This window comes from Lissotriton vulgaris, chromosome 4_1, assembly GCF_964263255.1.
Source record: "Lissotriton vulgaris chromosome 4_1, aLisVul1.2, whole genome shotgun sequence".
Taxonomy (NCBI): domain Eukaryota; kingdom Metazoa; phylum Chordata; class Amphibia; order Caudata; family Salamandridae; genus Lissotriton; species Lissotriton vulgaris.
In genome coordinates this window covers 549,549,702-549,577,068 of record NC_141691.1, presented here as the reverse complement: position 1 = coordinate 549,577,068, position 27,367 = coordinate 549,549,702, and the positions used below count along the sequence as shown (strand labels likewise).

At 48.8% G+C, this 27,367-nt stretch overlaps 1 protein-coding gene across 1 annotated transcript in view; it reads right to left on the bottom strand.

Moving 5' to 3' along the window:
• Nucleotides 1-27,367, bottom strand: part of GLB1 (galactosidase beta 1) — a 277,016-nt gene that overhangs the window by 196,137 nt on the left and 53,512 nt on the right. The window contains exons 6-7 of the mRNA XM_086964687.1: nucleotides 4,558-4,738; nucleotides 18-76 (exon numbers count right to left, since the gene is read on the bottom strand). Coding sequence (XP_086820813.1) covers nucleotides 18-76; nucleotides 4,558-4,738 — 240 coding nt within the window. The remainder of the gene's footprint in view (nucleotides 1-17; nucleotides 77-4,557; nucleotides 4,739-27,367) is intronic.

The following is a 27,367-nucleotide window of genomic DNA, read 5'->3' as shown; positions in this document are numbered from 1 at the left end:
AAAATAATTATCCTTACCAATGGCCCTTTGGGTTCACTGTGTCTCTGAGTTATAAAGGATGCAGTAACATTGGAACCTGCAATCAGGAATGCAAACATTCAGTGATACAACATTGTAATTTTCACAATATACCGGTAATCAAACGATTGCATGAACAGCACTCTTCAAATTAAAAAATGCTTGTTACTGTTGTACAAATCCAAAGACACTGACCAAATGTAAGTGCTGAGGCTGGTTAATTTGCTCATTCCCCTTTGCAAAGTAGTACTATAGGTTATGTTACAGCACATTTCCAGCTCTGTCAACCCTCTTACAATATGATTGTTCTCTAGTTTCCGCTGCAGTGCTTGTTTTAATCACAATGGAGCCTCAGCACTCAAGATGGAAAACTGTTCTATTCACCAGGGTTCAAGTCCCAACGCGGCAGGGTCTTGGGCTCAATGTCCGCGGGCTCGATAATTCTCGCCTCAGCGCCTACTCTAATCATGGGTCGCACACTGCAACTCTGGCCAATAGCTTGCTTAATCTCCACAACGGCCCCAACAACACTGGGATGCCTAGCTTCACCTTGGGGGTGCCCAGGAGGGGCATCTCACAAGGAGAGCCAAGAAGGGTTCCACAGCGTTATACAGCGCCGGGACGCCTCTTTGCTGGAGCAGCTGTGCGCTTTACAAGTATACTAAATTTACATTTACATTTACCACACTTTTTGTGAGAGAGGCAGTTATGTTACTGGTAAGTCTGTACACTCTCATGGTGTAACATTTTACACAAGAGCAAAAACATTGCAATATATATCCAGCTCTTCTACATTGTTTATACCCCTGAAGTTTGCACCCATGAGGCTACGAGTACTTGAAATTTTAAATAAGCAATTCCATCTCCTGGCATGTGTTGGCTGAAGAAGACATTTCGCTTTTCTCTTCCACAAGGTCTTCCTCCTTTGTGGACAGTCGAGCTATTTCAGATGCATTCTACAGAGATGGGCACAATACTTTAGACGAGAATTCACTCACCAGTGACATATGTATCAAGAACATAACTTTTATTTTCTCTTTTAGCTCTTTGTTCCCCTACCTAACTCAACATTGCATAAGCTTTAAAACAACTTCACTGGTTCAACTCTGCTCAACTTTTTATTTTATATACCAAGGTGGAAGATTTGTTTCAGGCCAGCCACATTGTTTCCAAATATTGCGAGCACAATCATCATCACATGACCTAACAGTTATCATGTTTTTTTTCTTTCTTATTTTTCAGACAGTTCCTAGACCAATTCACAACTCTGGTGCCTGAGGTTAGATACTTAGTGTGCTTGCAATTCTTAAGTTTTGAGCAGCAGGCCAACAGCAGAACAAACCCATAAACAGGGCCATGCGATTGAGAGCCTACAGCTTTTACCGTATCATTATAGATCTGAAGCACTTGCCACATAAATCATCATCAGCTGCATAATTTGCAGATTTTAACAGTTTCTAGCTCATCGTACTTTGCTGGAAAGTGAAAATGTTTCGGATTAATGATGTGAAACCTTTGCCCGACAACGATAACGTATTTAAAAATGGCAAAAGAATACGTGATATTGGCAAGAAATGAGCAGCATTGAACTGCATAATTCGCATGTTTTTGCCTCATTTATTTAATCAATTCTAGCGTAAAATTTGGTGCATATTTCCAAAAACATTTCTGAGGCGAGTATGTGGGGATACAGTCAAAGCTGAGGACTTTGGAGATGGGGAACAGGTTCGAGTCTGCCATCGGCTCAACAACCTGTAATTCAGGGCAAACCACTTAATCCCCCTGTGCCTAAAAAAACCATAAATGTGTCCTTGTGTATTGGAGCAGGTGCCCATGTAAAGCGCTCAATAGAAATCATCTTTCTTCATATATTGAAGAAATGCACACCATTTCCCTTCCGCGAGACTTATTGCTTTATCTGGAGTATTAAAGTTAACCAGGAAGGTGTAGACAACCAGTAGTCAGTACTATTTAGCTAGTTTTTCTGAGATAAAATGGGATTTGAAATCAAGTTTGAAAGATGCAAAAAGGACGAGGAAGGGTTTGCAGCAAATAATGAGAATGAATGCAAGATGATGCATGAGAAAGGAGCTGAAAGCATTGAAAAGTGTTTCATCAACCAAGGAGGCCTTGAGGAGAATCAAGAGTGAACAAGAACGGTAACCAGAGCAAGTACAGTTGTGGAACACTCATAAAAGCATCAAGGCTGCTAAAATACTTTCTACCTACAATACCTCAGAAGTAATGTAAGACCATCTCCGTTTTGAAACAGAGTCGGTCCACAGAGGAACATCACCCTCTTGGTTTGGGTTATTCATAAGGGAGTCATGCTGTCTATGCAAAACTTTCAGACAAGGGACTGAGAAGCCTAGGTAGTGGTGAAGGCAAGATGCGGGACTGTTAGGCACGTTTGAGTTTTGCGGGGGCTCAGATTTGCGATTAGATTCTCATTGGCCAGCTTTTCCGACAATTGCCTTTCTAGTTGCGTTTTTTTGCACAGAATGTTTCTGTTTTTCTCTAGAACACATAAAATGAAAGTGAAAAAGATTTTCTAATCTTTCACGTTGTTGATTATTTTAATTGTGACGTCTTCCAAAAATATATGAAGACTGCAGCATGTTCAAAATGCAGCCGCTATATCCATTTTTAAACTCTCTCAAATTTGATTCCATCTCAGATAAACTCAAAAATCTACACTGGTTAGCTATAAAAAAAAAAAAGAACAATTTTCAAATGATTGTGTATTAGGCACAGGATATTTGACTCCAATCATCCTGAGTGCATGACTCCTCAAACACAAGCCATGCCCTGTGCGTGCTTCACCTCACTTCACAGGGAATCATAGGCTCAGCTAAACTCTTGTAGTTTTCAAATTCAAGTACTTCATTTTGATCAGAAAGTCTTTCAAAGTGTTAGGATTAAAATTGTGCAGTAAGCTTCCATTTGCCGCCAAAAGTAAGCTGAACTTTAGGTGCAAGCCGGTCAGAGAACAGTTTGGGACCAGTGCCATGATTATGCCTTTTTAACTAAGCACAGCCCCTCAGAATGAATTTACTGCTGAGCTAGGAGCCAAAACACTAAACTGTAAGCAGATGAGATGTGATTAAACATGAAAAGCACATAGGTCAGCTGCAACTTGTTGATCTAAGTGGCCAACAGACCAAGGAATGAATTAAGAGACACTGCAGTAGGCACGGTAGGATAATATTAAGGCACCCAACACCTGACCATGTTTATCCACAATGTTAGAAGCTTCTTCAGAGTATGTAGGGTTAATAGGCACAAGGTACATGGTTTGAGTCTGAATCTAAAATGAAGCTGTGTTGTCAAACCAGACCCCAGGGTTCTTGACTTAGTTCCAGGGGCAAGAAAGCTGCCTAGTAAAGCAGGCCAAGCATTGCTGGACCAGCACAAAACTGCTCCCGGTCAAATATAAAGATCTCTATTTTATTATCTTTCATTTCGGAGAGAGGAAACATATCAAGCTGTGCTCTGTGGCCAGCCACTCTCTCGAAGCACTGGCAGTTACCTTAGGCAATTTACTGAATCTCAGGTGAAGTTGCATATTGTTAGCTTAGGAAATTGGTTCCTGTTACTGTCCTTTCTAAATGGTGGATTTTGATTTGTAAATAGGCTTGGTAGTCCCTTCTTAGTACCTCTTTTACTCCTGTCGTAACCTCCCACGAGGACTGCCCCTGTTACATGTGTTGTTACTCTACAGTCTGTGAGCACTATTTTCTTAAAGCACTTTCACCTGCCTGCTGTTGCAGGCAGAACATGCTCTTCCCCAACGCTTTTTAATGGCGGATGTGCCGTTCTTTTCTTATTTGCTGCTCACCGAACTCGGTGTACGCCTTCCCCCCCCCCCATTTCTTTACTTTTAGGTGCCTCGATTCTAATAAAAGTAAATAAATAGGGAAAAAAAGCATGCCTCCGACATTTTTTTTCCATTAGTTTACTTTTGCAGCAATGTTGGCACCAGCGCTTCAGCTTTAAACATCTTAAGCTAAAGCACAGGTGCCGCAAATGCTTCAAGAGTCAATAAATAGGATAACATACAGCCACACACCTTTTTTTCTAGTTCTAGTCTCCAAAATTGGTCAGGGACAATTTTTTGCTCTTGTAGATCTCAAATTATGTCTAAACGCTGAAGCTATTTGTTAAAAATAAGTGAATTTTCTTCTTTTTAAATTAAACTGGAACTTTATTTTAGCGTAGCGTGGCCCTAACATAATAAACATTAATATTCTGCAGCCCTTCTCTGTCTAGTGTTGGAAAATGGTGTAACAGGACTTCGTCTCGGCGTAATATTTGGCTAAATCTCTCAATCTGCACAATATCTCAAACTTGTCTATCATTTAACCTAATACAACACAACAGCCACAAATAATGTTGTGCTGCACTAGTGTCTATGACCACCTCGCAGATATTCTAACAACGTACTGCAGCAGTGCATAACAGCTTTCTATTAGTTTTCTTCTCCTACATTCTACTAATAAATAAAAAACATTATTTGAATAGGCTCAGAAAGAATCTCACCTGGCCCAAAATCCACAGTCGCATACAAGCCCAGAATAGAGCCACATCTCAAGTACTGGTCCCCGTTGCCATCAGTTGTAAACAGCACTGCCCGTTCCCCCAGGTGGAACCGGAACAGCGTCCGCAGATGTCGTAGATAATCATAATCACATTGAAAGTAGCTCCCGTACTCATTTTCAACCTGAGTGCAAGAAGAAAACAGTTAATTCGGTGCTGACAGGTCTAAGAAAGGTACTAATAAATAGTGTGCTAGAAAAAAAAACACATTGTGAAGCTGAAACAGGGTAGGAATTACATATACTTTGGTTGATAGCCAGCCACCAGGTCACAGGAAGTTCTCACCTCTGCTCTTTTGGCAGAGGTTCACACCATATTTAGGGATCCATTTCTGGCGGTAAGATGGATGGAAGTTTGTAATTGGTCATTTTATTTTTGGTCCACTCAGCATTTGTTTTTCCCTTTCAGAACAAGCCTCCCAATTCCTATAAACCTATCTGAGCAGAGGCTTTACCCTGTTATTTGGTTTTTCTAAAACTTCATAAAGAGATCAGTGTTTTTTTAAAGTTTTATAAGCTGTAAAAGAACATTATTGTTACTGCACACCCCAAGTTTAGGAGACCTATGCTCTAATGTAATGCTATATGCATAAAGTTAGTAGTAACAGTTCACACCAAGTACTGCTAAGGATGATAGTTTTACATACTGCACGTGCTTAGACAACAACTTCAAGACACACATTGACCTAGATCATAAGTAGAAGTGCTTAGCCTGCAGTACAACAGACACGCACAGAGCAATACACTTAAGGCCAGGGGTACTGGGAGATCCGGGGGTGAGGAAAATCCAGTTTATTATGACCTGGACCCTGAGGGTACACTAATAAATGAGGCATTAACAGGAGAAAATAAAACCGGTATTTCAGGGTTCGATTCTACAGAGGTAACTCCTCATTCTGTACTCATTTTTGGACTGCCTTGTAAAAGCAGCTGAATTCTCTAGGTAAAGTCCACATGGGAAGTCTTTACCCGGAGAATTCAGCTCCTTTTACAAGGCGGCCTTTTACTTTTAACAGCTGAAATATTCAACTGAACATTAAAAGATCTACTGTATTTCCCCAGATATCATAATTTCGATGGAGCCGATAACCATTTTTAACAGCCCATCGGAATGAGAGCCTTAGTGGCATTAGTGCACACACAAAGCAACATGTAGACACTATCCTAATAGTCCATCAGACATACAGGTACCGATGCACACACACCGACAGAGAGCCTTGTACACAGACGACTGGTAGCCATGCAAACAGACTACCAGAAATGTAGTCATCCATGTGCATAGATTAAAAGTTATACAGGCCCCTATGAGAACACATGAACTCATCATAGTAGCTCACTCACGTACACAGAACACAGACATGCATAGTACACTTTTAGTGAGAGCACACACATGCAGGGTTACATAGACAGCAGGTTTATGGATGGATACAGAGGTACAGAAAGACAAAATCCAGCAAACCTTATGCATGCTTATCAGTTAGCCCCACTGCTGAGGAAATGCATTTTGGGGTGGTAAAAGAGTAAAGCCACAATGCCTATTTATTCCTTAGCCTCCCTTTGAGTAATGGTGTATGTAAAACTTCAGTTTAAATACCATCAAACTGGGTGAAGTGTAAAATGAAGGAAGGGTGGAACTGTGAGCAAAGAAATAGTCATAGGATGTGGCAGCAAGGCACAGTCGTCACATCTGTGTTATCTCCATTCATGCCAAACCTAATTACCAAACTTGACTTTTTCTTCCCAATCCAAGATGGCTTCCGTACCCTTGAGTACAGGTACTCCACTTCCTGAGAACGACTCCCTGAAATAATCAAGCACAGACAGAAATCAGTGGACCACAGGGAGAGGCGGGGGAACTCAGGACTGTGACGAGGAAGACATGGGCATGGAGTAATTAATTTTATCGGTAAGTAACCAGGCATTACCTCCCCATCAATCTTCCTCTCACAGTCCTCATGGAGGAGTACTTACACAAGCAAACACTGATTTCGAAACAAGCCTCACCAACAATAAACAAAACAGTTGAATTTAAATGAACCAAGGACACAAAGGACCCCAAGTCTTACACTGCAGGCAGATCCCCAGAACTCAAGACAGCAGCACCAAAATCAGAGCGAGGATGTCCCCACCCAATTTCAAATGGTAGTGGGTCGTGACTGTGTGGGGCAGAGCCCAAGTGGCAGTAAAACAAATGTCTCATAGGGAAGCCCCTTAAAGGCTTCTCAGGAGGTAGAAACACAGCTAGTAGATCTCCCCAGAAAGGTCTCCGGAACAGGTTGCCCAACCAAGGAATAGAAATGCAAACTAGCCAACTTAATACAACTAGACAATGTACAGAGGGACAGCTTGCAACCCCACCGCGCCAAACCATGGGAGACAAACAAGACATCAGACTTGTGGAAGGGGCAGTGTGCAGCAAATAAATGGAATTAGCAAAATGCACAACCAGGGAATGCAAACGCACCTCCTCGTCAGACACAGGAGATGGATAAAAGGTAGACGAAACAATATCAGAATACAGATGAAAAGAAGACACCACCTAAGGCAGAACTGCCGGACTAGGCCGAAGCACTACCATGTCCGGAAAAAACTGAGGCAAAGGTAGGGAAGGACAGCAAGGCCCTAATCTCCCCAACACATCTCCCCAAGGAAATGCCCATCAGAAAATTAACTTTAGCAGAAAGAAACGTGAAGTCCGCAGATCCTAAAGGTTGCCAGGGATCATCCTGAAGAACCAGAGGTAAGTCACAAGTGGCACCGGGGAATGCACTACTGGTCACCTAAAAGAACACCTCTAGAGCAAACGAGTCACCAGAAGGGCAACAGACAAAACATCATCCCCTCGAAAAGCCTGAACAGCAGCCCACTGACTACTGAGAGTGAAAACAGCCAGACTGAGCTGAAAACAGTCCTGAAAGAACTCCAAAACAGCCGTAGGACCACAAGAGAAGAAGACAAGCCTTATCCTTACACCAGATGGAAAAAGTCCCCCAATGGTGCTCATAAGCCTCAAGGGTAGATGCCCGCCGTGTCTGTCAGATCAATACAGCAACATCCACAGAGCAACCATGCTCTAAGAGATACTGCCTCTCAAGTGCCAAACCACCAGCCTCAACCAGCCTCAACCTACAAAGAGTATCCAGCGGAAGAAGCGGCTGACGCAGGGGGTATGGATGGAACAACAACACCCAATGGGGTCTGACAGACAGACGGACGGTGAAGACAAGGGACCAAAGGGCACCTCAACCAAGCTGGGGCAAACAACAGAATATCTGCCTGATCCTGCACCACCTTCTGAATCACCCAAGGGAGACGAGGGATGAATGGGAAACAATAAAGAAGTCTCCCTGGCCAGGAAATAGCCATAGCATCCGCTGCCTAAGCCCTTGAGAAAAAAATCAGACAACAAAATTTGGTAAGAAAGGGCATTCTTCTCGGTGGCCAACAAATCCAGCCATGGGTGACCGAACTGACACAGAATGGACTGAAAACCCACTAGTATATGAATTTGTGAATATTTGTAAATGTTTTTTATGAGCATCAAAAAATATAAATACTCTATATAAAAAGTGTTTTGATAAAGAATAAAATCATAAGAAAAATTCTATGTGATAAGACTGTGTTTATGGGGAAATGTAGTTTTGAGCAATTGCCAAAGTCTTAATGAAATAGGTCAGATAAGAGGTTAGTTTCACAATTATTGTTAATTCCCCCTCCTCTTGGACCTAAAAGTAAACAGGGGGTACCTATTTCCTTGTATACAGCAAACCGGAGCAACTACTACTGAGAAGGATGCACCTGGACATAGAGGTATGCATTAAGGAGATCAATGAAAGTCAGGAAATCGCCCTTCCTCAAGAGCGGCAGAATCAGCAGAAGACATCATTGTGAAGGAAACATGAGGGATATGCCGATTGACCCCCGGATAGGTCCAGTACAGGGCGAAACGCTGTGGATGCTTTCTGGACCAGAAAAAGCAGGGAACAACCATGGAACATCTCTCCAGGACGGATGGGAACAATGGCCACCTTCTGAATTCGCCCCTCCGTCCCCACCGTCCCCACAAGACGGAATCTGGAGCAGTCATGCCTTGGAAGGGGCAGAAAAAGATGTGACAGCTGAGTACCAGGATTTGTCAGCATGAGGGGTGCCTTGGCCACAACCCCTGCCTCGAAAGAGCTCATTGTGCGGGGCTTCACCCCAGCGGGTAAGGCCCGCTTGAACCCAAAACTCCTTCCTTTGGAAACTGGATGAAAAGGAGTAACCAGCTTTCTATTCTCTGCAGATTTCTTAATCATTTCCTCCAAGCCGCTGGCAAAAACGTTAGACTTTGCAAAAGGCATCTTCAAAAGGGCTGCTTCTCCAAGCATTGGGCTTCCACGACCACATCTAAATGCTGCGATGGGCTGCAATCGCTGTGCTGGAAGCTGCATCTGAAGCACAGAGATAGTCAATGGTGACATCTGAGAGGAATCGCACCTGTTGCTCCATCAAAGCCAACAAAACTGAAACAATCTGCAACTTCTAACACTCGGCCAAGGAATTGAAGTCCTTAAGGAGGGACTGATTAGCCTAAGTGGAGTAGGCATTGGCACAGACATCAAAGTTCGAAGCCGCAGAGGAACGCTACACAGCCCCTTCCACCTTCCGGTCCATAGCATCAGAAGGCAAAGCATCCTTAAACACTACCGCCCCCTTAAGCTGATAACCCAGCCATAATGGTAAGAATGTTTACTGAGAACAGAAACTCCTCCCCACAGTTATCCAAGCGGTAAAGTTTCAGCAGAAAACGGGGGAAAAACTGCTTCTCCACATTCTTCCACTTCTTAGCAAGCACACGGCGAATGGAGGCGTGTAAGGGTAAAGAGTACTGCTCAGATGGCTGATATTGCAAAAAGAAGTCTTCCTCTAGAACTAAGCAGCAGCTGCAAAGCCTAAATTCTCTCACACATGTGGAATTACTTCAGCCAGGTCTGTGCCCTGCACAGAACAGCCCTTAACATCATCATCATCATCATCACCACCCTCAAATAAAGGATCCATTCTAGAAACCTTGGCTGGAGGAGCCCCCTCACAAGCACAAACAGCAGCTTCCACAGCTGCAGCAATAATGGCTTGGAGGTCAGGGGTCACCAAACCCCCCGAAGATGGCCCAGCCACCACAGGGGTGTCCTCCAAATCACTCATTAAATGCCCAGTTGATACAGCCCAAGACACAAGCAGAAGATGCCACCAGACTCCAGACGCACTGAAACCAGCAAAGAGCAAGGGAAACAGACCAATGAGGGAACCTCAATCACAGGATTGAAATCGGCAGACGCAGAACCCTTCCAAATAAGCTAGCCCGCAGCTCAGACAACGCCATCCTCACTGTGTTCATCAACTGAAACAAGAACCCTGGAGGCGCCATCTTAGAATCAGGCAGACACCGCTGGCCTTCTGATTCCAATAAAAAAAGGAGCCCATACTGAAGCCGCACGAGTGCCCCATAGCCATTGTCATAGTGGCAACAAGCATAGTAACCGTGGGGAAAAGACACAAACAAAACCTCAACCTCAAGTGAAAAAATTATCATGACATCCCCGAGAACGCCAAAGGTTGCACAGCTCATCACAGACGTCCTCTGTGATCCCGAATGCCCAGCATACGGGCACGATTACAAAAAACATGGCATAAACAACTAAATCAGGTCAGAGTAAAAACAAAGAGAAAATTAAAAAGACGAATACACACCCTGAAGCCAAGATCGCAATCGGCTGCAGAAAAAATAAATAGAAGTCCTTCCAAGGAAGTGAGGTACTTGTACTCAGGGGTACGGGGGCTATCTTGAAATTGGGGAAAAAAAGTCAAGTTTGGTAATTAGGTTCTGCATGAATGGAGATAAAGCATGCATGAGGACTATGAGAGGAAGATGGATTAGGAGGTAATGGGACTACAACAGAGTTACTATGTCTGTTGCCTGGTCCCAATCAGATTCTGGAGTCACAGTATTACAAAGTCAAAACAGCATGCATCCCGGCATGTACTGATAATTAGAATGGATAATTGCACAGCATGGGAACATCCATTTTTACTAGAGCTGCGTTCCCAGAACTAGAGAGCACAATATGGAAGACTTAGGGGGAGATTGCATAAAAATAAGATTTGTGTTAATCCCGAAATGCTGAAATATTTACATAACACCCTTCCCAGCAGGAGTGGCAAAAAAGGTGAATTATTTCAAAAGATACCTGTGCAAAGGAAATGTAAAAAAGCAGTACTGTTCTACACCATAAAAGAATGTAGGGAGTTCAAGGCATGAGCAGTGAGAAACCATTAAAAGTGGATGTAGGAGCAGTTTTTAGATCACATTTAAAAAAATGCCTACATAGACATGTGATGTGAGAACACCCAAGAAAGATAAGGAAAAATTCAGACAATGCTGTTCCCATGTGTTATGAACAGACTGCATGGAACTATTGGTCTATATCTGGTGTCACTTAATGCATTTCAAAGAGTAATTCTGCACTTCGCAAGCACCATGCAGAGTGTCTTTTTAAAGATAGAAATTAGAATTTGACAAACGAATGATGGTCTGATGATGCACTGAAGCTTCATTCACTCTTTGGCTTCTCCTGGGAGAAATTACTTGTACTGATCAAGAGAAAACTGTATTCATGACCATACGATCTTTGCCTGCTTTGTTTGCCGATTGAACCTTTAGCCTCTTTGCTAAAATCATACTTATGCAAAAATAAATACGTGCATCCCTCTAAGGCAGATGTGGGTCACCTTAGGTAGCCACATCATCAAATACCTGCTGAAGAGCTTGCATTCAGACCTAGGCTTTTATTTTACAAATCATTTCTATAAAGTGTGTTAGTTCAATGAAGCATTCAAAACATGGCAAATCCCAGAATGCACTAAACCATTGACCCTTGGGATCCTCATCTCCCACTCAGTGGGCCCGAGACTGTTTAGACAATTAAATCATATTAGCATAATAATTGGGGGCGTGGCTTGGGCGCCGATGGCGATGGTCGCCTGAGAGCTCGGCTCCGGGACTGAGCCCGTGATTATCCTGTAAATCGGAGGCTGCGGGGCACCCCGGACCCCGCATTCTGCTGAACGGACCGACGACGACCTGCCAGGGCCCTTGGTGTGGCTCGGACGAGTGGTGATCCGGCGTAAAACCGAAGTTTGCGGAGTTGCGGAGTGCGACCCAACATGGCGCCCGGACTTCATTGTCCCCCTAGTCGGATCCATTGAACTGGAGGAGCGTCGCCAGCGGCGTTTCGCCCCCGGCTTTGCCATCCCCTGCTGATTTGTGCACTAGATGTCGGTCAGATCGGACTTTCTTCAACGAGAATGCACTCTGTTGGGTGACTGGGCGGATGCCCACGTTATAGTGGATCCCGTGAGCGGACGTCTGGTGAACCAGGCGGTGGCCCCACTCGCGACACCGCACCTAGCTACATTTTCCTGGCCAGTCCACTTCCATGGGAGGCGCGTCACTCTGGCGCCACAAATCGTCCGGTGGAGTTGGTGACCCTCACCCCGGGACTTTAGCGGCTGTGCGGGCCTGCCCGACCTGGCGGCGGGTGTCTCCGCCCCCTTATCGGTGCCCTCGGACGCCGTGGTGGTGGCGCGAGCCGAAGCGGAGAAGTTCCCACAGGCCCTGGAGAAGGAGGTCTCCGATACTCGACTTGAGGTCCGGTAGCCGGGAGGGTCGTGGTCGGCATCTGCACCCGGAGACGCCTGCTCCTGGACCATCACGGAGTGCCCCCGGCGACATGGGGAAACCTAGAGGAGCCAAGGGGACTACCCCAACCGCCTCAGACTCGGAGACCCAGGACAAAGAGGAACATGGGGACCCAAAGAGTTCTGGTGGTGCATCGATGCAACAGCAGTTCGACCGCGTCCTGGAGGCGATAGCGACCACGCGATCGGCCCTCCAACAGTACATTGCCCAGGTGGCGACGAGCCTTGGTCTCCTTAGAGCGGACCACGGCAAACTTTCGGACCGGGTCAAGGAAGTGGAGAGCTCGGTGAAAACCTTGGAGCCGGCGCAGCGAACCTTGGCTGCGACTATGAAGGATGCCTTATCCCGGATTGCGACCCTAGAGCAGAGAGCGGAAGATGCGGAAGGCCGCAACAGGAGGAACAACATCCGTGTGGTGGGCCTTCCGGAAAAGATCGAGGATGGCGACATGGTGGCGTACTTGGAGGCCTGGCTCCGTGACACGGTGGCCCCGGAGGGGCTATCCTCCTTCTACACCTTGGAGCGTGCCCACAGAGTCCCGGCGCGGCCACCGCAGCAGGGACGTGCCCCAAGACCAGTTGTGGCGCGGTTATTACACTTTCGGGACAGAGACTTAATCCTCAATGCCGCCAGGCATAATGGTCCATTCAAAGTGGCGAACAGTCAGGTAAACATCTTCCCGGATTACACCTACGAAACTCAACGCAGGCGGTTCTCCTTCCTGGCGGTCAAGCGCGAGCTCAGGAGCGAGGGCATCCAGTACTCGCTACTCTATCCTGCTAGGCTCCGCATCATTGTCGATGACAAAACTCAATTCTTCGACACCCCGGAGGATGTCTGTGCCTGGCTCGAGCTTTACAGAGCAGGGAAAGATGGCTTCGGCTCCTCATCCCAACAGGCGGAGGAGCCGGAACAGAGACGGCGATCCAGGAGGCTTAGGAATCGCCGCGGCCGCTCAGGGGGGCCCTCAACTGCAGAGACGTCGACGGAGCGGAGGGGAGTGCTGGAGGTGTTATCTGAGTTGTCTGGCGCACGGGACGATGCCATTGAAGAGGAAGCGGACCCGGGTGACGAGGGGGCACCATCGGACTCCGAGGACTCAGTGACTGATAGCGCCCATACACCGGTGATCACACCGAAGTCGGTGGAAGACCTTCTGGATGGACAGGGGTAACGGGGTGAGCTATCTCATTTTGGGAGGGGGCCCGGCAGGGGGGAGGCGGTTGCCGTCAATTGATGCTGACAACGAGGGCGGGGAGGGTGGGGTGCCCCTGTTTTTTGCCCCGAGGGCCTTTGGTACAGTTATGGGCTTGTTTTAGTCCTGGTAGCCTGAGCGTCGAGGGCCCACTGCCTCCACCCGGCCCGCACCTGGCCCTTAAGGCCTTCCTACGGTGGCGACCGCAGGATTAGTAGGGGTTATTGGGTTGTTGGAGGGCAAGGTTTGGATGGGATCTGGATGGTGCTGTTTGGGTCCTGTTCTGGGGAGGGTGGGTGGGGGTTTGGTTCGTTCTTGGGTTGTTTGGCTTTGGTTGGGGAAAATGGCCGCCATCAGTGCTGGGATGAATGATGTACTTTTCTTGTGGGGACCCGGATGGGGAGACTGTGCGAGAACAATATGGGACAATGGCTGATGTTGCTAACTTGAAATGTGTTACTTGGAATGTGAGGGGGCTTCATACTATGTCCAGGCGCCACAAAGTCCACGCTTATTTAGTGCGTAGGGGAGTGCAAATGGCGCTGCTGCAGGAAACTCATCTGAACAAGGCGGAAGGGGCGGCGCTACAGCGTAGATGGAGGGGGCAGGTCTTCTACACATCGTACTCCGCTTATGCCAGGGGGGCGCTAATATGGGTTAGAGCTGGGGTCCCCTTCCAGGTCACAAAAACAGTGATAGATCCAGAGGGGCGTTACGTGGCCATCTCGGGTACTTTAGGAGGGAGGGACTTGAGCGTTTGCTGTGTGTACGCTCCTAATATAGATCAGACTGCCTTCCTTTCCAGGTTATCGGGCTCGTTGGCCCACTTCTTCTCCGGGCCCCTTTTGCTCGGGGGAGATTTCAACTCAGTAGTGGACGTAGACACTGACCGCTCACATCCACCCCTTCCCGATTCTCCGGTTCGTCGCACGGCTAAGGGTCGTAAGGATTGGCAGACCCACTGGGGTCTGACGGATATCTGGAGGGCGCACCACCCCACATCTAGGGATTATTCATTCTTCTCGAGCCTACATGAGTTGCATGTCAGACTGGATGGATTTCTTGGCTCGCCCGAACTGGTTTCGGCAGCGGTCCGATCTGAGTACTTGTCCAGAACCATTTCAGACCATAACCCCCTCCTGCTGGACCTTCGCTGGCTCCCCGGGGCGCCGGCGGTGCCCACCTGGAAGTTACGACCCGAGATTCTTGAGGACAGTGTCTTCAGGGCGGACCTGGGGGATAAGGTATCGGAATATTTTGCGTCCAACGGCGGCACCGCGAGTACAAGAGCGTTAGAGTGGGACGCTTTTAAGGTAGTGGTGAGGGGTTACTGCATCTCTAAAAAGGTGGGCATGAGGCGAGTTATCCTAGCTGACCTAGATGCAGCGGACCGGAAACTCCGCGAGCTGGAAATTCGCCGCCCCGGGCGCCCGGAATTACAGGTACACATGGCGGAGGCGAGGGAGAAGGTGGCGGCGGAGGTCGAACGGCTTCGCTGTTTTTACTACAAGGCCTACACGGTCCGGTCCATCGCGGAGGGCGACAGATCGAGCGCGTTGCTGGCATGGCTGGCCAACCCTACGCGTCAGTCCTCATTGACGACAAGTATGCGTAGGGCGGACGGAATCGAGGTATACACTCAACCGGAGATTCTCAGCTGCTTCCGGCACTATTACGAAAGTTTGTACCGCAGTCGCTCCGCCCGAGACCCTGACCGGCTCGATAACTATCTACGCCCACTGGAGCTCCAAACAGTGGAGCGCGAAGTGGCGAAAGCCCTGGGGTCCGACATAGAATTGGGGGAGATCCGCGGTGCCATTAAACGGATGGCGAGAAATAAGACCCCGGGCCTGGACGGCCTGCCCGTGGAGTTTTATGCAGCTTATGCTGACCTCCTAGCCCCTAGGTTATTGGTGGTCTACAGAGAGGCGAAGAGGCTGGGGCGGCTCCCGAGCTCGATGTGTGAGGCGTTGGTGGTTCCTCTCCTCAAACCAGGAAGGGACTCGTCAGACCCGGGGTCTTACCGTCCCTTATCGATGCTGACGGTGGACTATAAAATACTGAGCAGTATCTTGGCCTCGAGGCTGCTGGGACACATGAGTTCCCTGGTGCATGAGGACCAAGCGGGTTTTATCCCAAGGCGTAACACGACTATGAACATTCGCAGGTTGTTCCGTTTGCTAGGGGAACCGTTTGTGGATGCCCCGTCCCCGGTTGTTTTATCGGTGGACCTAGAGAAGGCTTTTGATAGCCTGGAGTGGGACTACCTTTGCACGGTGCTGCGGAGATTCGGCCTCGGGGAGGGCTTCATCAGATGGACCGCGGTTCTCTATGCCTCCGCATCAGCCAGGGTCCGGGCGGGACCACTGATTTCCTTGCAATATCCGGTAGAACGAGGCACGAGGCAGGGGTGTTCGTTGTCCCCACTTCTCTTTGCGCTGGCGGTGGAACCACTCGCGCTGCATCTTCGATCGGGAGCCCACTATATGGGCCTGTGGACGCCTTCGGGCCCGCACTACGTTTCGCTGTATGCTGACGATCTGTTGCTCTTCCTAGAGGACCCGCTCGACGCCCTACATGGAGCGGCGACGGCGCTCACGGAGTTTGGGGAGGTTTCGGGCCTCCGGGTGAATTGGTCCAAGACCTGTCTTTTCCCGGTTCGTAAGGGTGCCCCCGCCCCTACTCTAAGTAGGGAGATTAGATGGGAACCCGACTGCTTTAAGTACCTGGGGGTATTTGTTTATCACGACCCATCCGACCTCCTGGATGGGAACATTGCCCGCAGCACTCGAGCACTTCGAGGCTGCATGGACTTCTGGGCCACGCTGCCGCTCTCGGTGGCGGGACGGATCGCTCTGCTTAAAATGGTGGCGCTTCCCAGGCTCTTATATTATTTCCGGACACTACCGATCTGGGTCCCACCGGCCACGTTTCGACTATTACGATCTATGGTGGTCGGATTCCTCTGGGGCTCGGGCCGCCGTCGGGTGGCCCTCAAGACCCTGATGAGGCCGAAAGATGAGGGGGGGCTTGCGGTGCCAGACTTTGAAAAGTATTATCTGGAGGCGCAGCTCCAGACCTTCACCCAGGAGATCGCCCGGGAATTCCGGGGCCCGGAAGACAGACGGGGGACGGGCATGGCCAGGCATGTTCTCTCCTTCATAGCGCTGCGACAACGATTGGCCCTGCGGGATTTGTCGATGGAGGAGCGGACCGTCCGCCTATGTTGGAATCGGGCTCACGCCCGAGGCCATCTGAGAACACCGTATGCGCCCGAAATACCTTTGGGGATGCTGACGGCCCTCCCCCATGGAGGCGATTGGTCACGATTGGCGGCCTGGGAGGACGCCGGCTTACAGCTAGTTGGGGATCTGTATGAGGACGGGGCGCTCTTGCCCTTCCAGGATCTTATCGACCGCTTCGAGATCCCCCGTGGTGCACTCGGCCATTGTCCGAGCGATCCAGGCACACTGGAAGAGCGGGCAGGAGGAACCCGCCTTATCTCCGGTGTGCCAATACGTGATGATGTCTGCGGGTACGGTGAAGGCGGTCACTTGCCTTTACGGTAGATTGATCAACGAGGGGTTGGCTCCTCTCACTACTTTGAGAAACCGCTGGGAGGAGGACATTGGCAGGGAGATCCCGGAAACGACCTGGTCCCAGTTGGTGCGGCGAGCCTGGAAGGGCACACGCCACGCCCGTTTTCAGCTGGTCCACTATTACGTTCTCCATAGAGCATATCTGACCCCAGTGAAAATTAAGCGATATTTTGCCACGAATTCGGCGGATTGCCCTAGGTGCCCAGCTCAGGAGGCGGACCTCCTCCACATGTTATGGGCTTGCCCGGGATTATCATCCTACTGGGTGGAAGTGGGGAAGACCCTGGAGGAGGTGACGGGAAGATCCCTATCATTTGATGTGGCGGTGGGACTCCTACACTGGTTCCCTCATACCCCCAAGAATAAAATCTCCAGCAAATTTATCGACCTAGGGCTCCTTCTTGCTAAGCGAGAGGTAACCAGGAACTGGAAGGCACGAGTTGGTCCGACAGGAAGTCGATGGCACAGCGAGCTCTTGAAGTGGGCGGCGGGGGAGAGCACACTGAGATACCAACTGGCTTGGAGGCAGCGTAATGAGAAGGCGCAGGAGGCAGCGTTGGAGTGGGAAATGTTAGTGCAGGCCCTCAGGGATTATTGCGCCCCCAGCGACTCTGAAGGTGAAGAAGCGACTCGCCCCGAGTCCCATTAAAACATTTGCACTATTAGTCCTGTTGCTTTCCCCGTGGGTTCCATAGCAGATCCTGTTGCGGTTGTTCTCAGGCGCTGATGGCGGGGTTGGGTGGGATTTTCTTTGGTTAGTAGTATTTTGAGGGTGGGGGTTTTTCTTTTGGGTTTATAGGCTTGTTTGGAAAAGCAGATGACGGACAGTGGATCATCCGGACCAGCTCTGACATCCTTCTGAGCCCCCATTGACTTTCGCCGCCCGACCCCAGGGTTGTGGGCCGGATGGCTGTGTACGGAACTTACGGTGCGGGGACAGAGGGTTGTAGTTCGCTGATATTGCTTGTGTTATAATGCTGGTAGATTTTGTAATGATTTACTAATTCCTGCAATAAAAATATATTTAAAAAAAAATAAAAATAAAAATAAAAAAAATAAAAAATTAGCATAATAATTAAATTAAATGAAAATATCATTTATATAGCGCAATGCCTACCCTAAGGCATCCCAGCGCTGGGGATCGGACGCGTGCAGGGAGAGACCAGGCTTAGATGGAATTTTGGAAGAACCAAGTTTTGAGCAGTTTACGGAAGGGCAACAGGTTGGATTCCTTAGGTATGTAAGGAGGGAGAGTGTTCCAAAGATTGGCGGAGTTGAAGGAAAAAGAGCGTTCGCCACATCTAAGATAGAAAACAGCAAAGGCAGTGAGGGAAAACAATTACAGCCGCACTTGCTCTTTTATCACTGGGTGTAAATTCACTTGACAGTCTAGCTTGTGCCCTCCTTTGTAATTCCACTGCCCTAGGACCTAAATTTAAACTATACAATACAATCGCTCAAAGAGGCACATAATAAATAGCATACAGTATGCGCACAAATCACACAGATTATTAAGGAGACTTGTCTTCATAGAAAAATCTTCTTTATTCTTGATCAACACAGCCAACGTGTTTCACCCCAGCCGGCTTCATCAGGGCTAACGTGGAAAATTCTATTCCACGTCCTAGCATGTCTACGAGTGATCCTCCAATATTCGCTTCTTATACTGATATCCTTGTCAAATTAAGATTCTCTGTGAGGTATCCAAAGTTTGCAATCTTGCTCGAATTAGCCGTGTCAGGCTCCAGACAAGTTCAGTGCAATACATTTAATCCTCAGTAAGTTCCATATTCAGTACTCAGTTTCGCATACGACGCCAACAGTGATATGATAATCCACCCTGGTCAAAAAACACGAACCACATCTAACTCTCTTTATTTTTGGGAGTGTCTCGAGAGAGAGGGAAGAGGAACAGAAAGTTCTGCTTGGCTGGTATGGAGTGATCATGGACCGACTGATTGTTGGCTCCTGTCCCCAGTAGGCCATGTGCGTGATACTCATGGTCTTAAATTGGATTCTCTCCACGACAGGTAGCAAATGAAGGCTCCTTAACATAGGTTTTGCAGATTGGCAATGAGGGATTTCGAGAAGCAGACGAGCTGCACAGTTCTGGAGATTGGAGATTGTGAATTGGGGGGCTCCTAGGTAGAAGGCATTCCCGTAATCCAGACGAGAAAGTATAAGAGCCTGAATCATAACTCTCCTTGCCTGGAATGGAAGAAGAGGGAGTATCTTGCGAAGCATCCTCAGCAGGCCGTAGCAGGTGGATGATAGTTTTGTCGCGTGATGCTCAAAACTAAGGGAGTGGTGCAACCAGATGCCTAGACTTTTAGTCTGGTTTTTGGGTTCCGGTGCGGGCCGAGACACTTGGGCCAGAGTAGATCAGGATTAAAGACTGGTGATTTGCCGAGAAGCATAAGCTCGGTCTTGTCCCCATTAAGTTTTAGGAAGGAGGGCTCCATCCATTTGGCTACCTCTTCTAGACACATTCCAATGCGACCAGATATCTTTTCCGGATGGTTTAGGAACTCCATGCCAATCTGTGTGTCATCCGCATAGGTTACTATTTTTATGACAAATGGACGGGCTATGCCAATGGATGCATGTAAATGTTAAACAGTGTGGGGCTCAGGGAGGCACACCACAACTGAGGGACATACGTTTGGAGATAACCTTGCCTTTAAAGACCTGAAAGGTACGATTTTCTTGAAAAGACTTGAGCCATGTAATGAAGCCGCCTGTGATGTATACGTTTTCTGAATTTTCTACATTGTTTTGAGGTTTGAATCATAGAAATTGCTTATGCCGGGATCCCCGGCTTCGAGTAGTGATTCAGTGGGGGTTCACAGAGGTAAAAATGTAACAGCTGCTCTAATCGTTAAACATAAACCTTCCTCGAACAGTATGGTATTTAAAACATATGACCGATCAGTAAATCCCAGCTGTTTGATGCACTCTGCAGTTAACCGTGCCTTAAGATGGGCTTTTAAAGGAAAAATAAAAACCTTTTGGCATTTTGCAATAAAGTAGATTAGAATTTTTGTTTTTAACTCTGCTATGCTAACAAAGGTTCTGCTATGCTTGTCTGCAGATAACTAGAACTATTCGATCAAATTTACTGAAGGGACAGAAGAGGTATGAATTCCATTTTCTGAAGATTAGGAAAGTGTATTATTATCCCATCATTACAAAACCTTGTTTTGTACCTGCAGCAAACAAATAAAAAGTGAAAACGCTGCGAATATTTTAAAGCAGAACAGATTCGTCCACAACCGATTTCTCTGGAATAGTAAGTAACACGAGATTCTATTTTCGGCAACAGTAGGAGGATTTGTAACCATTTTTTTTAACTGTATTACTTCTACTTGCCACACGATGGCAGTATTTCACCATCATGCAATAATCCTTTTAATTCATTCCAGTAGAAAACGACAAGAATTTACAGCCAGACTTTTGGATCGGTCAATGATTATTTGGTGTGTTATGGTTTTTGCAAAATAGAATTGTTGGGAAAGCTGCCCGACACTCAGGCTAAAATTAAAAACAACACTGGCAAAGCCAGTAGGTCTAGCGTTGTCCAGAACTAATTTTTAGGTCAAGCCTAGCATTGCTGCGCGAATGCGCTGGTCACTCTGCAAGGCATGCAACTTCCACCTGGAGAACAACAACGACTGCAACACCACCACCCTGCTGGACAACCTCGCCAACCTGGGACTCAAGCAGCTGGTGACCACCCCCACCCACTACGCCGGACATACACTCGACCCCGTCTTCTCATCCAACAAGGACATCACCTTCAGCCACGCCACCGGACTCCACTGGACGGACCACAGCTGCGTCCACTTCAGCTTCAGAAGGACCACGATCCACCACCACCAGCAACAGGTTACACGCAGAAGCTGGAACAAGATCACAGCCGACCAGCTCGCGACTTCCCTGAGCAAGAACCCACCCACCAGCGCAACGAACCCCAGCCAAGCGGCCAACAACCTCACGAAGTGGATCAGCGACTGCGCAGACGACCTCGCCCCCCTGAGGACCCCGCCTAGCAGACCCGGCAGCAAGAAAGCCCCATGGTTCACCGACAAACTCAAGAGCTCCAAGAAGAACTGCCGAGCCCTCAAGAGAACCTGGCGCAGAGACCCAGCACCGGACAACATGACTGCCCTCAAGCTCGCCACCCGAAAAGACCACCAACTCATCCACGCCACCAAGAAAACTGCATTCAAGAAACGACTGGACAACAACGCACACAACAGCAAGGAACTCTTCAACATCGTTAAAGAGCTCCCCAACCCCAACGCCGGAAACAACAACATCACCCCTTCACAAGACCTCTGCAACTCCCTCGCCTCCTACTTCCACAACAAGATCGCGGACATACACAACAGCTTCAGCACTCAACCGACGCGTGCCACGACCGTACCACCGCCCCCACCACCACCCTCCGCGCCTGGACCCCGATCAGCACCGAAGACACCGTCTGCACGATGAATTTCATCCACTCCGGATCTCCGACCGACCCCTGCCCTCACCACGTCTTTAACAAGGCCGACGCTGTCATCGCAACCCACCTGCGGGACATCATCAACACCTCCTTCGACACCGCTACCTTCCCGGAGAGCTGGAAGCACGCCAAACTCAGCGCTCTACTCAAGAAGCCATCAGCCGACCCCACCGACCTCAAGAACTACCGCCCCATCTCGCTGCTCCCGTTCCCTGCAAAAGTCATAGAGAAGACCGTCAACAAGCAGCTGGCCGCCTTCCTCGAGACGAACGGATCCCTCGACCTCTCGCAGTCTGGCTTCCGGGCCAACCACAGCACCGAGACCGCCCTGATCGCAGCCACCAATGACATCCGAGCACTGCTTGACAACGGAGAAACAGCAGCCCTCATCCTCCTAGACCTATCCGCGGCCTTCGACACTGTCTGCCACTGTACACTAGTGCAGCGACTCAGCAACGTCGGAATCCAGGAGAAGGCACTGGAGTGGATCATCTCCTTCCTCGCCGGAAGGACACAGAGAGTCCGCCTCCCCCCGTTCAGATCTGAAGCCACCGAAGTCATCTGCGGCGTTCCTCAAGGCTCTTCGCTCAGCCCAACGTCTACATGAGCCCCCTCGCAGCCATCGCACGCCAGCACAACCTCAACATCATCTCCTACGCCGACGACACCCAGCTGATCCTCTCCCTCACCAACGAAACCACCACCGCCAGAGCCAACCTTCACGAAGGGATGAAAGAGGTAGCCGAATGGATGAAGAACAGCCGCCTGAAACTGAACTCGGACAAGACGGAAGTCCTCATCCTGGGATCCTCACCCTCCGCCTGGGACGACTCCTGGTGGCCCCCCGCCCTAGGCAGCGCACCCAAACCAACAGACCACGCACGCAACCTGGGATTCATCCTTGTCTCCTCCCTCTCCATGACCAGACAAGTCAACGCCGTCTCCTCGTCGTGCTTCAACATCCTGCGCATGTTACGCAAGATCTTCAGGTGGATCCCCACCGAGACCAGGAAGACGGTCACCCAGGCCCTCGTCACCAGCCGCTTGGACTACAGCAACTCCCTCTACGCCGGAACCACAGCCAAACTCCGGAAGAGACTCCAGCGGATCCAGAACGCCTCAGCACGACTCATCCTGGACATCCCCCGTCGCAGCCACATCTCCGGACACCTGAGAGACCTGCACTGGCTCCGGGTCAACAAGAGAATCACCTTCCGTCTCCTCACCCACGCACACAAAGCCCTACACAACCAAGGCCCAGGGTACCTCAACAGCCACCTCAACTTCTACGCTCCCAAAAGCCAGCTTCAATCGACCGGCCACGCCCTCGCCGCCGTCCCCCGCATCCGAAGAGCCACCACAGGGGGACGGTCCTTCTCCTACCTCGCCGCCAAGACATGGAACTCCCTCCCGACCCACCTCCGCCTGACCCAGGACCACCTCGCCTTCAGGAAGCAACTCAAGACCTGGCTGTTCGAGCAGTGGCGGACCCCCCCCTCCCCTAGCGCCTTGAGACCCTCTGGGCGAGTAGTGCGCTATATAAATGCTTTGATTGATTGATTGATTGATTGTAGAGCAGGGGTGTCAAACTCAAATTCATCGGGGGCCGCATCAGCAGTTTGGTCACCCTCAAAGGGCCGGTTGTATCTGTAGGACTATGTGTCCACTCTTTATTATCATAAATTATTGTCACTGCATTCAATTATTACTGTTTTTTGTAATAACTAGCTCTTAAAGCAGAAACATAGTCAGAATAATGGCAAGTAGATATTCAATTGTACAATTATTGTACAATTTATTGAAAAATGATTTTTGGTAACAGACAGTAATTTTTTGTTTTTTAAACATACAAATATTGCCAAACACTGTTTATTACACATATGGCAAACACAAGGCATTAACTTTTTTTTAACTTTTCTGACTAGATGGCTGACATCGTTTTCCTGAGGTCAGTCCATCGATGTCTGGCGTTAGGTCTTGTGCTGTAGCAATCCGCAAAACAGCATGGAGGTTATCATCAGTGATGCGTGATCTGAGCTTGGTCTTGTTCAGATTCATGACTGAAAACATCTGTTCACATAGATAGGTGCTCCCAAACATGGACAGAACACGTGCAGCTTGAAGTCGGAGCTGTGGCATCAAAGCAGGGGGGAGGAGACGGTAAAAGTCGTCGACTGTCGCATCCTGGAACTTCGCTTTCAGGCTGCTGTTGCACTGAAGTTCTATTAATTCCATTTGAAGGTGATGCGGTGCACTGTCAACATCGATGTTGAAGGGATTGGCAAAGCTGGTAAAGGTTAAGTTTTGTTGTTTAAAGTCAGAAAAGCGTCGATTGAATTCATCAATCAGCCGATTCACTTTGGTACCCAATCGAGCACATGAAAAAGTACCTGGGAATGAGGTTGAGATGCTCTGGCAGACAGGAAAGTGGGCAAGCTGTTATTGCCTCATACATTAAGGTTATGACTTGTTTGCGGCCCTGCAGCCTCAGACTCAAATGGGCGAGATGCTCTGTTATGTCACACAACATGGCAAAATCGCACAGCCAGTTTGGATCTGACAGTTCTGACAAGGGCTTTCCTTTACTTTGCATAAAAAGAGTAATAACTTCCAAGTAGAGTATGGTGTGTAAGCCTCGTTCACTTTCCTCCCATATTTTTTATTAGATCGGGTCACTGTCCTTAATAAATGCTGGCTTCCAATTCATTATGAGGCTTGTTAGTCCCGCCTTGTTACCGCCCTGTCCCCATTTGGTACCGCCGATAAAGAATGGAGCTTTTACTTTGCTCGTTACTTTAGTTAGCCTGTGAGCACTATTTTCTTTAATGAATAATGTGGGACTTTAGGACTTGGTCCTTTTTAGGTCTTGCGCCTAGCATTGCAGTGTGCAGCACTGCTCGCACGCGCAGCGAGAGATTTATTGGGGTAGAAGGATTTTAGTAGAAGGACCTTTGCTCACACCATGCTTTGTAATTGGGCAATGTGAAGATTTATTCAAAACTCTGGCTTCTTATTGGTTTTCAGGGTTTTATGGTACCGCCCTGTGGCTTTTTATCGCACACCCATGAGACAGCGAGTCTGCGAGTCACTTGCTCACGCTGTCTGCACAGGCCAGTGGGCTCTCTGATTGGTTGGCAACTACCAAATAAGCTTTCTGATTGCTAGAGCTTGTCAACCAATCAGAGAGCCAACTAGCGTGTGCAGGCAGCATGAGCAAGACACTCTGTAGACTCGCTCTCCCGGGACCTTCATCAGCCTTGATCCTGCTGTCACCGCCTACAGAACAGAAAAGCCGCGCTGGGATTGGTCCCAGCATCGCGGGTTGCCGGGCAACAGAAGGGCTCATCCGGACGGAGCCGCACTGAGAATCGAGGAAGCATCCAGTGTCTCCTGGTAACCAGGGCTTCCCTACGCTCTGCAAATCAGGGCAGTACCCCACGCAGGGAAAACAAGGACAGTGTGTCAGTGGAGGTTTTACGAGGGAGTCCTCTCCTCCAGATGGGATTAAAGAGCAGTGTCCCCAAAGCCGCACTGCCCCTCGTATGGGCAGTGCTAGGCTCAGTTCGGCGAGAGCCTGGCACTGCCCATATGAGGCACAGGGCTCCCTCACTCCGAGCGGCAGCCCTCTTGCCTCCCTCGAAGAGCGGCAGCCCAGAGGCACTGAGGCCAGAGAGGGCCCTCCGAGGGGACGGGTGGCGGTGGGCTGTCCGTGCAGCTGAGCCTGACACACAGACATTCACACTGTCACTGCACATGCGCCCATCCTGCCTTTTAGGTCTTACAGGGAGAGCTGCACCTTATTTCTTGCAGGGCTGGTGTAACCCGCAGTTTAGCATGATACCGCCTCGCTTTTGAAAGATGTTTTATGCTTAAAGTTACTAACTTTGCTTTTTGACGCAGAGGAGGTATGGAAATGCATTCATTTTAATCGCACTTTGTGTGTGTGGTGGGGAGACAGGGTTGCAGGCCATAAAAGTTAATTTCTCCTAATTTACTGAATAATTATGTTTTAGGGAGCTGGGGAGGAAGTGCAGGGACGTTGAGCCCATGTCAGGGAGGTGGGGTGTATACTGGTTAAGATAGCTGTGGGGGTCCTACTGCACCGACTGCTTGTAAGGCTATTGGGGTGTTAGCCTTGCAAGGCAGGGGTGCGAAGCCCCTATAGATGAAGGTGTCATTCTGTGGGTTTCTTTGAAGATCGTCAAGCTAAGCTTTTGCCGAAGCCACAATTGTGCCCTAAAATCCAGCAGTTTAAATGTTTTCGGAAACATTTAAAAAGCCATCTTTGGAATGTGCTGCGACACCCTACCAATGACACACTGTGCGATGTACACATAAGTGTACCATTTCTTCTGAAATAGCATTTTTTGGAAGAGGCAGTTTGAAAGAAGCCACCCTCTCCCCGAGCATTAAACATATACCAAGACTATGTCTGGAAGCCCAGAGCCCAAAGGTGGTAATGGTCCTTGTGCTTGAAGGGGTGGGCTGGGGTTGTCATTTGATATTGATTGTCCCGGGACTCACATTATCCGTATAGAAAGAAGGCACATAACGATCCCCCACCTCCAGCAGATTCACAACAACAAACACATAGAAAGTTTCTTCTTCCAGGAAAGGAGCAGCTTATAGCGAAACTGGGCAAAGGCTAGATGGGCTGGGAGAAAATGTCACAGGTCAGATGAGAGTGACGTGTAATTGACTTTGTCCAACCCTACTGGCCCTTCAAAGGCCCCACTTCTTTGGATGTATTTGAATTTATGTATACGTTATAGTCAGGACACCTCCCAAAGGCCTGGCTAGGGATCGCAGTGGGCGCGGATGGTCTTCTTGGCACATGAGCCCCCATGGAGATGTTCGTGAGTATAGAGCGGTCGCAGCTCCTGGCGGGGCTGCAGCCTCACCTGTGAGGGTGGTCTAGGAATATGGCCAGGGTGTGCTGCGGAAATGGACCAACCAGAGCTCCTGGTCCAGCTGCTGTGCACTGGGAAGGTGCTGTCATCATGCCTGCGTTGGAGAGGCATGCGCTGGTGTCCCCTCTGTCTATGTCGCGTTTACTCCCTGTCCAACATCCTCGAGTGTGAGGATGCTGTAAATCCTGCATATGAATGAATGAATGAATGAAACTGCACTTGTATAGCGCTATCTACCCGGAGGCCTCGTAGCGCTTATGACTGAAAACTTACTTAGCGCGGGCTCAGGGCAGATCAGCAGGATCAGCATACCCAGATGTCATCAACTCTCGCTTCTGTTTTCCCTAGATTGCACTGTCTGGTGCAATCTTCAACATCTCAGCTGCCATGTGCCCCACGGGAGAACCCTGAAATAACATCACACGTAGTGAGTGGTGTTAGTTTGTTTCATACAGCTCCGGCGAAGCTTTGGTGTGGAACCGTAGCAGAGCCACTGAGAAGTAACGGAGGGGCAGCACGCCAGTGGAAAGGGACCTTACAATAGAAAAAGAGAAAACAATTCAGACCACTGAAGGAGCACAGAGACAGAACCACCAATGGAGGTAACAGCGGACTCCAACAGTGAGATGTTTGCCACAGAGAAAAGCTTGAGTTACTTTTACAGAAGGAGCAAAATGATAGCAGAGTGAGAAAACTTGTGGGTGAAGAGTCTGGGATGTTGGCTGCTGCTCCTTGGAAGCGCTGCTTTGAAGCTTCTGGGTCTCCATTTTTAAGGAAGGACTGCTTCCAGTTCCCTCTGCGT